The sequence below is a fragment of the Astatotilapia calliptera genome, chromosome 23 (assembly GCF_964374335.1).
Source record: "Astatotilapia calliptera chromosome 23, fAstCal68.1, whole genome shotgun sequence".
Lineage (NCBI taxonomy): Eukaryota > Metazoa > Chordata > Actinopteri > Cichliformes > Cichlidae > Astatotilapia > Astatotilapia calliptera.
The window spans coordinates 25,091,897-25,106,729 of NC_137443.1; the positions used below are offsets into that span (position 1 = coordinate 25,091,897).

Genomic DNA, 14,833 nt, shown 5'->3' on the forward strand with positions numbered 1-14,833 from the left:
TTTTATATATATTAAATCCCAGTGTGCACTGTTTGTTCACCATATTTCATCAGTGTTTTAATATTTGCATTTGAAGGTACAAACAGGATCCTGCATCTTCACCAATATCCTGAATCTTCCTGAAGTCATTTCCCGCTGCATTTGCTTCATTTCCACTGCTCTGTTGTCAAATGTCATTAGCTCCATGGCAGCTCCTCTGGCTTACATACACCTAATGCAGCTGTTGTTTTAATAGCTGTACAAATGTTACAACACTGACACCAACTTAGGAAAAATGGACCAAGAGGTGGAGGGTTCATCAGTGTCATGAGATCTTTTTTGTGAAACATTTTTCCATTTCATTGTGTTTTATTCGACTTCTGTTGTTCTGTCGATTTCTTATGTGCATTTTTATATTTCCTGTTTTTTGTAAGTTGCAGTGCATTTGACCTTTTAGAGCCACCATAGAAACATCTAAAAGAACTTGCAAAGAAATGATTAAAGTTGCCCTCAACTCATGGTGCTTAAAAATGACACAAAAGCACAGATTCTTACATGTCTCGTCAAGCAAAAATGCAAAACCTTAAGTAAAAGAGAATTAATCTGGTCTCTAGCTAAGAACGATGAAATAATCTGGCTGTGCTAACCTTCAGAAGTGAGAATGAGCTCTGGACTTGTGCTCCAAGTTTGAAGACTAAAAAAAAACCCTCAAAGTTTTTATAAAAGATATTTATAAAAAACATATATGTTATTCTTTTATATTGCTTTCCAACTACTGATAAAAGGCACTGCACTACATCAGCAGACATTCAAGGTTGTGCTGAAAGCTGCTGCTTGCTTTACAGTGCTGAATTTATTTCTACAGCACAGCGCTAAAATGAAAACAGGTGGCCCAGAGACTTCCTCACTCTACTAATAAGTCTGAAGAAGCACCCTGAGTGTAACATAATGTAAAAATGTGAAATTAACTACAGACGAAAACAGAGAACGTGTAAACACAACCTATCCTGTGGAGCAGATCCCCCTGGAGCGGCTGGGCAGCGTGAATTTATAAAAAGCCGCCGAGGACAGAAGAAAGGAAATGAGAGAAAGCATCACGCTTTAAAAACAGACACGCTCAGCCTTACCAGCTGCTGTCCTTGTCGTCCCCAGGCTGCGTGCTGGAGCACAGCATTGTGGACCTCGGGAGGATTCAGCTCCCTTACCTCCCTGTTGAACACACACACACACAGAAATAAAACAACCTGAATGCCGTCACGTGCAGAGAGCAGGTGATGATGAAAAGTCTAAACCGGCTTACCTCGTGTAGATGTTGTACAAGATATAAGATGCGGTGTATGAATATCTGTACATCTGAAATGAGAGAGCAAGCCATCACATAATGCAAACACTGATCCATCACTGATACCAGCCTTGCTGAGCAAAGACAAACCAACTGCAGCGGGAAAACTTTGATATACGTGCTGAAGTCACAGTCGTTTGCAAACATCTCGTTATTCTGCTTCCTGTTTGATTGCTGCTAGGACAAGACTTCAGGTATTCACACCCTGATGTATTGATGGATAAGAAACAGCTTCATGTTTACAAGGTGTCTCAGTGGGAAAGCGGATCTCAAATTCTTAAAGCCAAACATGCCTGTTTAAACCTATGGCTAAGCCTACAAACACATTTAAAGAAACCCTAACAATGCTGCCAGGCATGTTCGTTATATAAGATACGATTAAGCTGATAATCAGTCTCGAGGCATGTTTTACATTTGAGGAGATAAAGGGATTTCAGTGGAGAGATATTTCAGGAATTTTCTGAATGCAAGAAACCAAAAGTTAGGATTAGTCACCACAAACCAAGCTCAGACACTCAATAAGCATGATTTAAAACTATTTATCAGCTCAGCTTTGGGCTTCTTGTGAATTATGATCCCTTCACCCACCACCGTCCCCCTCCTTTGTAAAAGGCTCGTGATCAGAGGCGGAGGAGGGGAGGATAGGGTCACCATGACAGAGCTGCTAAGTATGGCGATGGTAGACAGCTATTTTGAGTGTCATTCAGTGTCATTCAGACGACCCTCAGATACTTCAAATAATCGGGTAGTTTTGGCTTTTTTAGCTGGCTGTTTGTGACATGAGGTTTTGTTTGATACCTTTAATAATTATGTGACTGCTGAATGAGTTCCTAAATCAAATCTGACAGTACATATGTAGTTTAAACCCTGGCGAACCTGAGTGTTCTGTTATTGTTCTGCTTCTTGCATTGGCATAATAAATCCATGTAGCAGAATATGTGTATGTTAGGGCTGCTCAATTAATCGAATTTTAATCACGATTACGATCTAGGCTTTCAACGATCATTAAAAATGACTGAACCGATTATTAGCCCCTCCCTCGTGCTTTACTCTCACGCTGCTCCGTGTGGCAAATCGAGCGCACCTCTCTGCATTTTGAACACGTGTCACAACAATTAAGAGGACCCGAGGGAAGCTCGGAAAGCTAAGCAGAAGTTATTTGGGGAGGAGAGTGACTGCCGTTGGTTGAAAATAGAGGTAAAAAAAACTTCAGTGGTGTGGAAACATTATGGGTTCACGGAGTCAGACGTGGATCAAGTAGACATAGTGTGTAAGCTACAGTGTCGTAGCTGCACCACAGAGCAACACTGCAAAGTTTACATTTTTCATTTATTTTTTATATTGCAAACATTTGCACTGTTATCAGTATTTGCACACTATTTTATATTATTTTTTGACAATTTTTAAAGTCATTATTCAACACATTGTTATTATTAAATAAATACCGTCAAATAATCGAGATCTCAATTTCAGTGAAAATAATCGTGATTATCATTTTTGCCATAATCGAGCAGCCCTAGTGTATGTCTTTGATGGTTTTATCGATGTTTCCGTTGCTGTCACTTCCTGTTTTATTTTGGTAAATTCTGTTCTCTGCTTGTGTTCTTATTTTAGGAGCTCGTGGTTGTTCTTGTTTTGAGTATGGTTAATGTTCGAGTTCTTGAGTTATTTTGGGGATGTTTGGTGGTTTTTTTGTTTTGTATTTTGGTTCTGTTTTCTATATTGGCTTTTGTTCTCCACTTGCTTTTCTTGATAGGTTTGTAAATGGTAAATGGACTGATTCTTATAAAGCGCTTTTCTACTCTCCCAGAGTACTCAAAGCTGTATACAACATGCCTCATTCACCCATTCATACAAACAATTCTAAACACAAGTGCAAACTAAACTACATTCACACTCCAATGAACGCATCGGAGGGCAACTTGGGGTTAGTATTTTGCCCAAGGATATTTGGCATGCAGACTGGGGAAGCCAAGAATTGAACCACCAACCTTCCAACCAGTAGCTGAACTGCTCTACCACCTGAGCCACAGCCACACCCAAGCACTTGTTTATTCCTTTTGTATTCCCATTGTGTTTCATTCTAATTTTAAATTGCTAACCCAAAAATTTGAGTAACGGACATCATGTTTTTTGTGTGTTTCTGGTAGAAACAGGTTATAACAGTCTTTTTCAGTGTTAGCTGTTTTGATTTTTCTCTCATTAAGCAGCTTAAAATTCTTCTTTTTGCACTTGGCTCTTTTTCTAATAACACACTTAACAAAACCTAGCTTGCTGGCAAAATATGCAAGTGTAAAACTTAAGGGTTATAATACACTCCAAGGATTTGTACTTAACTTCTATTAAATAGGAGGATTTCAGGACACAGCGGTCAAAATAAAAGCAGGCTCTTTTTTACGTACTAACACACATGTGTTCACGTGTGGAATAGGTGTAACACATCTTTATCAAACGATACCAAGGAAACTGGACGAGTTGTGCTTTACAGATTAATCTGCTTTTCACAGATTGCTGCTGACTGACTGACCTTCGCTATGATGCTTAAAATGATGTATGTTTACAAATGCTTCAGTAAAGTCATCTTTATCGACCCAATGATGCTATGAACTGACACGTCATCCATTCTGGCTTAAATATCTTGTGTTATTGCACTATTTGTCTTGTGTTTTGCTTTTTCTTACAAATATTGATCATACTGACATTTTGCTCAGCAAAAGCTGTCTCAATCTATCTTCATCAATCTCTCCTTACAGCCCAGATTCCCCTCTTGTCCGCGAGCAGGATTTTTAGAAGCTATTTACAGAACATCTGCATATTCATGAATTACCACTGGCCAGTGGACTGGCCCCCAGGTTCACTTCAAGTCAATGGGAAACGAATCATGCAAATTTGGGTATACTGTATTTTATCAGAAGCACTGGGGGTACTGGCTCTTACTGTAGGCTTTGTTCAACAATTTTAAGTTAAGAATAATGTTACCGGATCCATTGATTCCACCCACCCAACAAATGAATGTGGTGAAATAAACTAGGCAAGTGTGAAAAGTGTAGAACCACCTTTAGCAGCAAAAATTTGAAGTAATTGTTTTCTGCCTAACTTTATCATTCTTTACAATGTTGTGGAGGAATTTTGGTCCATTCATCTTTATAATGTTGCTTCGGTTCAATGAAGTTTGCAAGGTTTCATTTATGCACAGCTCTCTTAAGGATATCAGATCAAAGGATTTCAATCAGGTTGAAGTCTGAAGTTTGACTGGTTACTACAGCATCTTGAATTTTTTTTCCACCCATTGCTTTTTGTCGCTGTGCTTGAGATCATTGTCCTGTTGCATGACTCAGTTTGGTCCAAGCTTTAGCTGTTCAACTTGCCCCACATCTGACTCTAGCATACTTTACGTGTTGTTCAGAGTCGACTCAATGACTGCAAGCTGTCCAGGTCCTGTGGCTGCAAAGCAAGCCCAAATCAACACCCCATCACCATGTGCTGACAGATGGTATGAGGTATTTGTGCTGATGTTGGGTCTAGTTTTGTGCATTATCATCAAACAACTCCACTTTGATATCATCTGTCCAAAGGACATTGTTATGGAAGTCTTGTGGTTTGTTCAGATGTAGCTTTGCAGACCTAAGCTGTGTTGCCATGTTCTTTTTAAAGAGAGGAGGTTTTTTTCAGGCAATCCTCCCAAACACGCCATACTTGTTCAGTCTTTTTTAATTGTACTCTCGTGAAATTTAACATTTAACATGCTAATTAAGGCCTGTAGAGTCTGAGGTGTAATTCTTGGGTTTTTGGCAGTTTTTCTGAGTATGCAAAATGCCAAAAGTTCTGCTTTTATAGAGGTGCTCATACTTGCTGATCATTAACTAATCAAGTCCATTTGATTGGCAGCACCAGGGTGCTATTTACCCACTTAATTACACTGGAAGCAGTGAGAATGGACTTAAACTATACAGCCAAAAGTATTAGTTTGTTTGTCTTCAAACATGTATGAACATGAGTGACGCCCCATTCTTAATCCATAGGGTTTGATAGGTCAGTCCACCATTTGCAGCTATAACAGCTTCAGCTCTTCTGGGAATTTTTGACCGGTTCTTCCAGAAGCACATTTGTGACATCAGTCCATGTCTTTATGGACCTTGATTTGTGCACTGGTGTGCATGCTGCAAAAAGAAGGGGCCAACCCTAAACTGTTGCCACAAAGTTGGGGCCATGAAATTGTCACAAAAACACATAAAAATGCAAATTTGACAACTTGAACAAGGAAAGTACTAAATGTTTTTTCACTCTTTGTTACAACATTTTAGATACCACTTCACATCATGTGGCACATTTATAAATGCCGACTGTAAAGCAGTGGAGGCTTGGGTGGTTAAACATTTGCTTTTAAACTGTAACACCGGCAGTTTGACTCCTAGTCCAGATCTCTCTCCTGACACTTATCTTTTGTGTTTTTGGCCCTCAAATCCATGGTATCACTTAAAAACTGCTTGCTCTTGAGGTAGGAATTTAAAATTCTCAAATACTGGAAAAATACAGGAGATTAAATCATGTTGTTTGTGCAATTTTGGCCCTTGAAAGTTGCATGAATGATTTAATTCACTGGAAACCACAAACCACACTTTAGGTTTTCTGATTTAATTTCCCCCAAAAGTGCCTTTAAAGTCAGAAGACTCCTCTTACAGCACCATGTATCTGAATATATTAAGTATGCCCTCACTATGTAATCCAAGCTTAATATAAATATTGGAATATTAACTAAGGAATAAAACAAACTTGAACTGGAAGAAATTCAACTGAGTGCAACTAAAAACCTCAGGAAGAGGCTTTAATTGTACTTAAGGGGATATCATGTTGCAGTAGATGGTAAACAGGGGTGCGATAAGTGGAGGGTATATTAAAAACGTAAAGCTCATTGAAAATAAAGCTGTTTACATGTTTCTATATAAACAGAAGATGTTCCAAGGTGTGTTCTTTTTTTTATGGTAACAAACACCGATCCATCCTGCTGAGAGGCCCTTAAACTGGTGTTGCAGACCCCAGTGCAGGATGTACAAACATCCACCTCAGAGTTTTTCAGTTGCTGCAGACTTTCTAAAGCCTGGATGCATCGGTTTGCAAACAAATCTAAAAATCAATGGAAAACCTGTGAGGGGAGGAGAGCTTCGTGGTGGATGACTGACCGCTAACAAACAGAAAAACACAAAAATACTGAGAGACAGAGTGAAAATGCACAGGAAGGGCAGAGGCACACAGCCTCACCGCAAATAAACACACACCTGCTCAGCACAGGTGCAGCTCTTTATACTCACAGAGAAACGGTGGGCGCGTGCAGCGCGGTAAGTATTGTGTTTTGCAATCAGCTGGTGTATGCTCAGTCTAAAGTGAATGCTTTTAATTTATGTCGCTTCCATTTTTTTATGGGTTTGAAAAACAGTTTGTCTGAGAACAAAACAGCATGATTAGGAATAAAAACATCAGGTTGCTGCATGCATATAAGTGAATGAAAGCAGAATCGGTATTTCACAGCAGTGTCAGTACCGTCCTGGCTGGAAATGAAACAAAAGGTTTGTGACAGTGAGGATGAACTCCTGCCGTAGGGTGTGTGCTCACGAGGAAGCAAATAAAAAATGCACCATCTGTTCTGTTTGCTCTTTTTTATGTGATGTTCAGGGGATTTTGATTTATCATAGTGGGTTGTGGATGCATTTTAATGTAAAACTCACCCGTTTGACGTCATAGGCAAAGAGTGCATACTTTAGATCTGCAGACAGGGAGTACTTTGCCACCTTGAAAGAAACCTGATTGAAAAAAAAGAAATAGAAGAAGAGGAGAAGATTTTTTTTATGTTTTTTTGCTCAGTCCACATTTATATCAAGCAAGCAAACAATAGCAAAAAAAAAAGATAACAGAGAGCTCAAGCACTCAGGAGGCAGGAATGGACAACTGGTAGGAGTGGGGCGAAAAAAATTGATTGAGCACTGGTATTGTGCGGCAATATTGCATCCTGATAAGGTTAGTTACCAAGTGTTAATAGATAAACTTCCTCCTAAATCGATTAAGTTCTGTATTTGTTTTTTAGCTTAAACATAAGTTCCATAGGTCAGATATATATTTCACCATTTGACCCAACTCTCCACTTGCTTCATCTCCACAACTGCCAGGCTGCTGTCCTACTTCCTACCAATGTTGGGACTCTGCTCTTATTGTGATGCTTCACTGAAGTCTACAACGCTTCACCTCTTTCCCATTTTGTCATGTTACAGCTGTATTCCAAAATGGATTCAATTCATTTTGTACCTCAAAATTCCAATCACAATAACCCATGATGACAAAGTCACAAAAGTTAGCTTGAAATTTTTTGCAACTTCATTCAAAATTAAAAAAAAAACAAAATATGTATATAGGTATTCAAGACTTTTGATGCTACAAGCTTGGAACACCTATTTTTGGGAAGTTTCTCCCATTCTTGTTTGCTCAACCTCCCAAACTCTATCAGCCGAACACACAGCTGTTTTCAGACCTCTGCCAGCACGATCAGACCAGGTTAAGAAGGTCATCTTTATGGACTTTACTGTGCCACTGGAAGAAGGCTGTGATGAGGCTCAGGAAAGGAAAACCCTAAAATAAATAAATACCAAGACATTATCAAAGAGTGCAGACAGAGAGGGTGGCAAGCACAGCTGTTTTCTGTAGAAGTGGGGTAAAAAGGGAATGAATTGAAGACAGCTGTGTGCAGGATTAGGGAAGCAGCAGAAAGAGCCTCTTGCTGGTATCAAAGGGAGGAGAAGGGCTGGAAGAATTAAGTTGCTGAGAGCTGAGCCACCAACAGGAGGGTGTTGGGTTTTATGGTCAAGCGTCAAATTCTGATTCTGATTTTTCCTAGTTGAGGTAAAATCTGGAGGTTGCTGTTCTATTTTCACCCCAGCTTTTTTCCAGGTTTTGCCCCAGGACAATGATGAAAAAAAGAAAAGAAAACTAATGCAGCAGGCAGAAGCTAATGTGGCAGATAAAGGTCACAAAACCACACGGGAACCTCAGCAGGTTGTGACATTTCTGGTATACGAAGTGGTAGACCAACATTTTATAGACAGCATTTCAAAATTTTGCAGAGTCTGAATAATTAGGCAGGCTTAAAAATTAAACAGCATGCATCACTTCTAGTGCCACTTTTTGCCTTATGTGTCGTTTTTGCAATTATTTGCAAAAAATTAGGTGCACAGCTGACCGAGGGAAGCTGTGCAGCAAGACAGGCCAGTGCTCGGTTTAGATGCTGAAGCTGTTTGTCTATGCAGCTATCGAGCATGGGTCAAGACTATGACTTCTCATCACCGAGGCCACCTCTGTCTTTTGATTTCATCATGGAGCTACTCATTTAAGCATGTTGATGTAGAAACATGCTTCCCGGTGACAGCGCGGCTGAGAATAAATGGTTTATGATTGTGATGATGGAACACCAACAGGATTATAATGATGCAATTAGAAAGCAGCCAATTTAGCCCTGCACTGGAATAATTTAAAATTCCTGGAAGTAATACATGTGTGACAACTCATGATGAATGTTCATTTGTGTGCTCGCATCAGGTTTTAGAGAATTATCTAAAATTATAATTCACACGTCAAATCCTCTTTTCCAGGTAAGTTGAGGTGAGGATCAACCTTAAAGAGAGGTTTGAGTTTGTCCGCAGTGCAGACAGCCGGGCAACCAGCGTCTTCACCAGGAGGCTACTGTATTTTTATTGTGCAGATAAAGCAGGGATGAGACTTGTTTCCTGCAGCCTCTGGGGACCCAGCAGCCAGACAGTAGAAGAGAAAGCTTTGTGATGAGCACTAGACAGAAGTAAGATCGCAAGGCCAGTGTCCAATTTACTGTGCCAGTTCTGTAATTCTGTTTTCTTTAAGTCCTAAAAGATGATATTTGTGTTTTAACGTGTGCATGATCAGAGGTTGAGTAATCAAACTTTGTATAGAGGTACATCTTTGACCCCTGAAGGCTTTCAGCTACATCTGATATTAAGATGGTATCATTCTGCAAAGCAACCACCTAGCATTAGGCTAAAATGTGCCATTTATAGTCTTTTAAAAACCATTATATCGTTTTAATTTTGTAACATTAACATCTAATTTATATCCCCAAAACTTGAATATTAGGTTCTTATCTAAATCAGATATTACTAACCCTACCAACATACTAAAATTACCCTTTTGTAGCTTTTACACATCTAGAACACCTTCTAAAACCATTATATCATTTCAAATTAATGAAATGATCTCCTTTATGTCCACAAAACATAACTATTGGGTAGGGCTGCTCAATTAATCGAATTTTAATCTAAATTACGATCTGGGCTTTCAACGATCATTAAAAATGACTGAGCTGATTATTAGAATAGAATAGAATAGAATTCAACTTTATTGTCATTGCACATGCACAGGTACAGGGCAACGAAATGCAGTTTGCATCCATCCAGAAGTGCTTTAGTGATATAGATATATTACAATATATATATTAGCAATAATATAGATATGTAAGTATATTACAGAAATGGGTCTATTATGGTATGTTATAATGTACACGGTATGAAGTATGTTGTGAATATTCTATAACTATAAGTATGTACAGGCTGTAGTGAGTACAAGCTATGTACAGGCTATGAACAGGATATAAATATGAAAAACTATACAGAATATGAAATAAATAACTTTACAGAAATCTGAGATATACAGCTATACAGAAATGGGAACTATGCAAGTTGTAAACAGTTATTAGCCCCTCCCTCGTGCTTTACTCTCGCGCTGCTCTGTGTGGTAAAACGAGCGCACCTCTCTGCGATTCGAACACGCGTCACAACAATTAAGAGGACCCGAGGGAAGCTCGGAAAGCTAAGCAGAAGTTATTTGGGGAGGAGAGTGACTGCCGTTGGTTGAAAAGAGAGGTAAAAAAAACTTCAGTGGTGTGGAAACATTATGGGTTCACGGAGTCAGACGTGGATCAAGTAGACATAGTGTGAAGACCGCTCACAAAGTGACATACGATCAAAGAATGAAGGAGCAGCAACTTTAGTTGACATACCTCAATGTCAGTTTGATGCAATTGTGCATTGTGTGGCTACACAGCTTGCCTTGATTTGTATGCATAAATATTGTGCAGTATTTTGAAGTTCACTAAACATAGATGTTTACATTTTTCATTTATTTTTTATATTGCAAACATTTGCACTGTTATCAGTATTTGCACACTATTTTAAATTATTTTTTGACAATCTTTAAAGTCATTATTCAATACATTGTTATTGTTAAATAAATATCGTCAAATAATCGAGATCTCAATTTCAGTGAAAATAATCGTGATTAGCATTTTTGCCATAATCGAGCAGCCCTACTCTATACACTATACAGAGGTCAGCAACCTGCGGCTCCGGAGCTGCATGCGGCTCTTTAGTCCTTATACTGCGGCTCCGCGTGGTTTGGGAAAATAACTTAGAAGTATTTAGCTGAAGTGTATTTTTTGTGTTAGTTCATTTTTTAACTTGTAGTTCTAAATTGGAAGATTATTGTGATGTTGAAATATAAAAATAAAATTATATTCTATTATTTTTTTCATCGCTCAAAATAAGTCCCATTGTAAACATACCACGGCAGACCCGACGATATTTGCATGAACATGCTTTTCAGCATCTCTTTATTGACCACTTTTCACACACGGTTGCTGTACGTATACAGCCGGCTGTAGCTTTGCAGCTCACAGCCCGACACACACCAACACAACAGCATAGAGAGCACAGACGTTAAGGTGGCGAGGCGTGATTGCGGGTGCCGCTCAGGTGCGTCCGCCTCCCCTAAGCGGCGCTGCAGACCACGCCCCGCCACACACATTAACCAGGTAAAATACATATTTAGGCAGAATTTTGCAAATATCTATTTTTCATCTTTTAGCAGCATAGTGCTTTTTTTCCAATTATTTTTTAAAAGTCAGGTCAAGGCTCCAAAAGCCCAAAGGCGATATAAGGGTGGCGGCTCACAACAGTTTTTGTTTGCTGGATCATTTTAGTTCAGCTGGGTGTCTTTCCTTTGGTTATATTTCTTTAAGAGTTCAAAATGTGTTAATTACATGAATAAAATGTAATTTTCTCTGTAGCACTTCATGAATTTCATAAGCAACACACCTTAGTTGTTCACACAAAGCATAAAGGTAAAAAACAATATATACAGTGTTATCTTCATGTTAGATGTCAAAAAGTATCTGCGGCTCCCAGTGTTTTCCTTTGTGTGGAACCCGGGTCCAATGGCTCTTTGGGTGTTAAAGGTTGCTGACCCCTGCACTAGTATGTATATTCACACATCACATTCCTTGGCAATCACCTAACAGTGAAGTAAAATGGCATTCATAGAATATAACAGCTCAGGCGCATGGGCGTGTATTGGAATATTTAATATGTTTAAATAAAGAAAGTGTAAAAACACTCACAAATATGCTGTTGCTGAGGAGAACGTGTGTGTCATTCAGGTCAAAGTCAAACTTGATGACATCTCCATCCCGGTTCCTGTAAACCACCTGTGAATCTGATAATGGAGAGAAAAATACGTAAGACATAAAAGAGCCAGGAAAACATGTTTTTAAAAAAACAGTACACTCAGAATTAGATACAGACCACAAGATACCACAATAAAGCCCAAGTTCAGTTCATGTGATTGTCTGTTATCTTGCTAAAAAAAATTTAAATTACCAGAAAAATTTTAGACTCAATATGTGGAGGGTTCCAGACAAAGTGCAGAACCAAGACAACAAGAACATGTGGACAAGAAGACAAGTGATGAGGGGTAAGTGGTAACACCACGAAGACCAAACCTCTTCATGTACCATCAACAGATAAAGGATGAGGCTGACTTCAAGAAGTCCTACCAGTGGGGCAAGAAAAGGCAAGTGTTCTGATCATGGCTGCAAACTCATGCCCTGAGCACAGTAAGTGTCACAGAGGCAGCACTGAAGGTGCACGTGTGCAAAGAAGCTCTGGGACAGTCCAGCTGCTCATGACAGTAATTGTGTAATAGTGTACAGGAACATTTGTGCTCGTTAAAAGCTCACAAGTCCCACTGGGACACTCCACTCCAGCGCTCAAGTCCTGTGGGACCTCAAGTTCCAGACAGATAAGCCGCTGCTGGCCAACCAACCAAAGAAAGATACGTCAGACACGGGAGAAAAAAAAGGCAGTTTTTATAAATGTGGCTGTCCCAGCTGACGGCATCGGGAAGGAGTATGAGAAGATGTTCAGTGAAAAAAAACTTTGACTGAACTTCTAGTCTTGCAGACTTTCTTGGATCGTTAGTGTACAGAGGACTAAAATGTACATTTTCCATGTATTCATTACTCTGTAAAGAACCAGCGATTCATTCAAAATGCATTAAAGACAAAGTTTCCCTCAGAAGTTTGCTGGTTGATGATGATTTTGTGCCCTTAAAGTGGATTCTGTGTTCTGTGGCTGAGATGACCATGGAGTCAAAACAGGACGGCAACCTCTTTGAAACTAGGAAAACAAAAATAGTGGTTGCCTGAGAGCGTGCAACACATTCACCTTCTGAATAGTTGCATACCTCACTTTGTGAGAGGCAACCTGTCTCCAACATGCCAACATGTTGCAATCAGTCTGAGTGCAACTCTGAACTACATATAACTACATATATAACAATCAAGTAAATTTCCCTTGATCAGATTCCATTAATTTTAACATTACTTTGGACTTCTGTGACAAAATCACACACAAATATTACATGTAATTAAATTAGTTCAAGTCAGCAATTTGGGGCATATTTTTTTTGAGTGTGTGAGATTCTGGTTGACCTTCTGTCTATGTAGACAGTAGCAGATTTGCAAATTTCACCAGTTTATTACAATTAATAGCTGTAATGCCACAAACAGTACTGACAGTTTTAAAGTATTGCATGTAATTCCCAACTTGACCAACTTAACTTCCCATCTTGAGGCACCAAAGTAATTATATCAAGACAGGAACTGCCTCTGAGTGGCAGGGGCGGAGCGTGGCTTACTGGGCTTAAGCCCGGGTTGTTTTGTCAGAAGCCCGGGGTATTTTGGAGTGTAATTTTTCATAGTTAGATGCCTGGCTGACAACTGTATAAAACAAAAAGTACACACAATATTCGAAGCACATAGTGCACACTGTGGGAATTTACGACTGTGCGTGAATCCCCCCCTGATATTGGTATGATCCAAGCTCAGGCACTAAGCGACTGAGCGAGGGGGCGGGGCAGCTGCTGCCTGCGAGTGCGCTGTTGGAGAGACTGAGCCAGCCATTCTAAGGAGAGCTTAACTTTGACCAGGTACCAAAGCAAATCATTCGTACCGTACAAATAATGTAAATATGACGGTGCATCACGAAAGATTGATATCAAACTGATCACTTGACCAATATTACGTTACTTGCTCTTCAAGTGAATCAACAAATGGCGAAATGAAAAGCCGAACAAATGCTATTTTTTTTTAGAGAGTCTTAGCTTACGTGTGTTTATTTCATATTTTCAGTTCTTACCCTCCCCGACTAATTCGGTTTCAGTTATGTACTGAAACATAAGAATGGACATTAGAGGCTTCTTTCAAAGAAAAAACTCAGGTAAATGTTATTTTATATATTATGCTTTGTATGTTGTTCAGTATATTTCTATGCAAAACAAGAGGGATTTTCACATTTGTAACCAGATATTTACATACACTTTAGGGAGAAAACATAAAACATTTTTACTGTACAACATCAATTTAGAGTAAATTTTTGTTTTAGATAAATATTGAAATATATTTTGAATTACTTAAATGTCAGAATAAAGAGAGACAGAGCTTTCTGTTTTTTATCACTTTCATCAAATTTAGGAGTACATGTACACTAAGTTTGTTAATTAATAAGAAAACTCCAGACGATTCCATTCTGAGCTGAAGAAGCTTCTGATAGGTCCGTAGAGTCCATGTGAGTAAACTGGTGGCACAGCTGTGGATGCATATAAGGCAAAACACAGAGCCTGTTTCTTTGAAATGGGAAAATCAAGAGATGTCAACCAAAACACCAGGAACAGAATCGTGGAGCTCCATAAGTGTGGCTCAAGTTTGAATACAATTTGGTGCCATTTGCAATTAAGAAACACAGATAGTTTCTCTCTTTACTCTTAAAGTTAACAAATATGTTTTTATATTTATCAATCTAAAAAAAGAAACATTTAGTCTGATTTGATGTTACAATTAAAAAAGTGTTTGTGTTTTGATCTGAAGAGTTTGTAAATATCTGGTTTCAACTGTATATTTGATGATGTTGGTGTTTGGCTTGATTGTCAGCACAAAGAGAGAGAGAGAGGAGCAGAGAGGGCGAGAGAGGACAGAACAGAGATGAACAAGAGCAGGTGAGACACACATGTTAGTCAAATGGTTGTTTACCAAAAGTATCACCGTATCATAGGTACACATGTATCTCGTACCGAGTGTTTCTTTTTAGGTTTGTTATTTTTCAAATTCTA

The 14,833-nt window shown here is 39.0% G+C and overlaps 1 protein-coding gene across 4 annotated transcripts in view; it reads right to left on the reverse strand.

Moving 5' to 3' along the window:
- The window catches only part of LOC113016881 (inactive dipeptidyl peptidase 10-like), a 134,028-nt gene that overhangs the window by 34,949 nt on the left and 84,246 nt on the right, over positions 1-14,833 (reverse strand). For all 4 annotated transcript variants that reach the window (XR_013905522.1, XM_026160045.2, XM_080297781.1 and 1 more), the window contains 4 exons: positions 11,787-11,881; positions 7,045-7,119; positions 1,280-1,332; positions 1,107-1,188 (listed from right to left, as the gene is read on the reverse strand). Coding sequence is in view for 3 of the 4 variants with exons in the window: in XM_026160045.2 (XP_026015830.2) it covers positions 1,107-1,188; positions 1,280-1,332; positions 7,045-7,119; positions 11,787-11,881 (305 nt within the window). In the remaining variant the exon portion in view is untranslated. The remainder of the gene's footprint in view (positions 1-1,106; positions 1,189-1,279; positions 1,333-7,044; positions 7,120-11,786; positions 11,882-14,833) is intronic.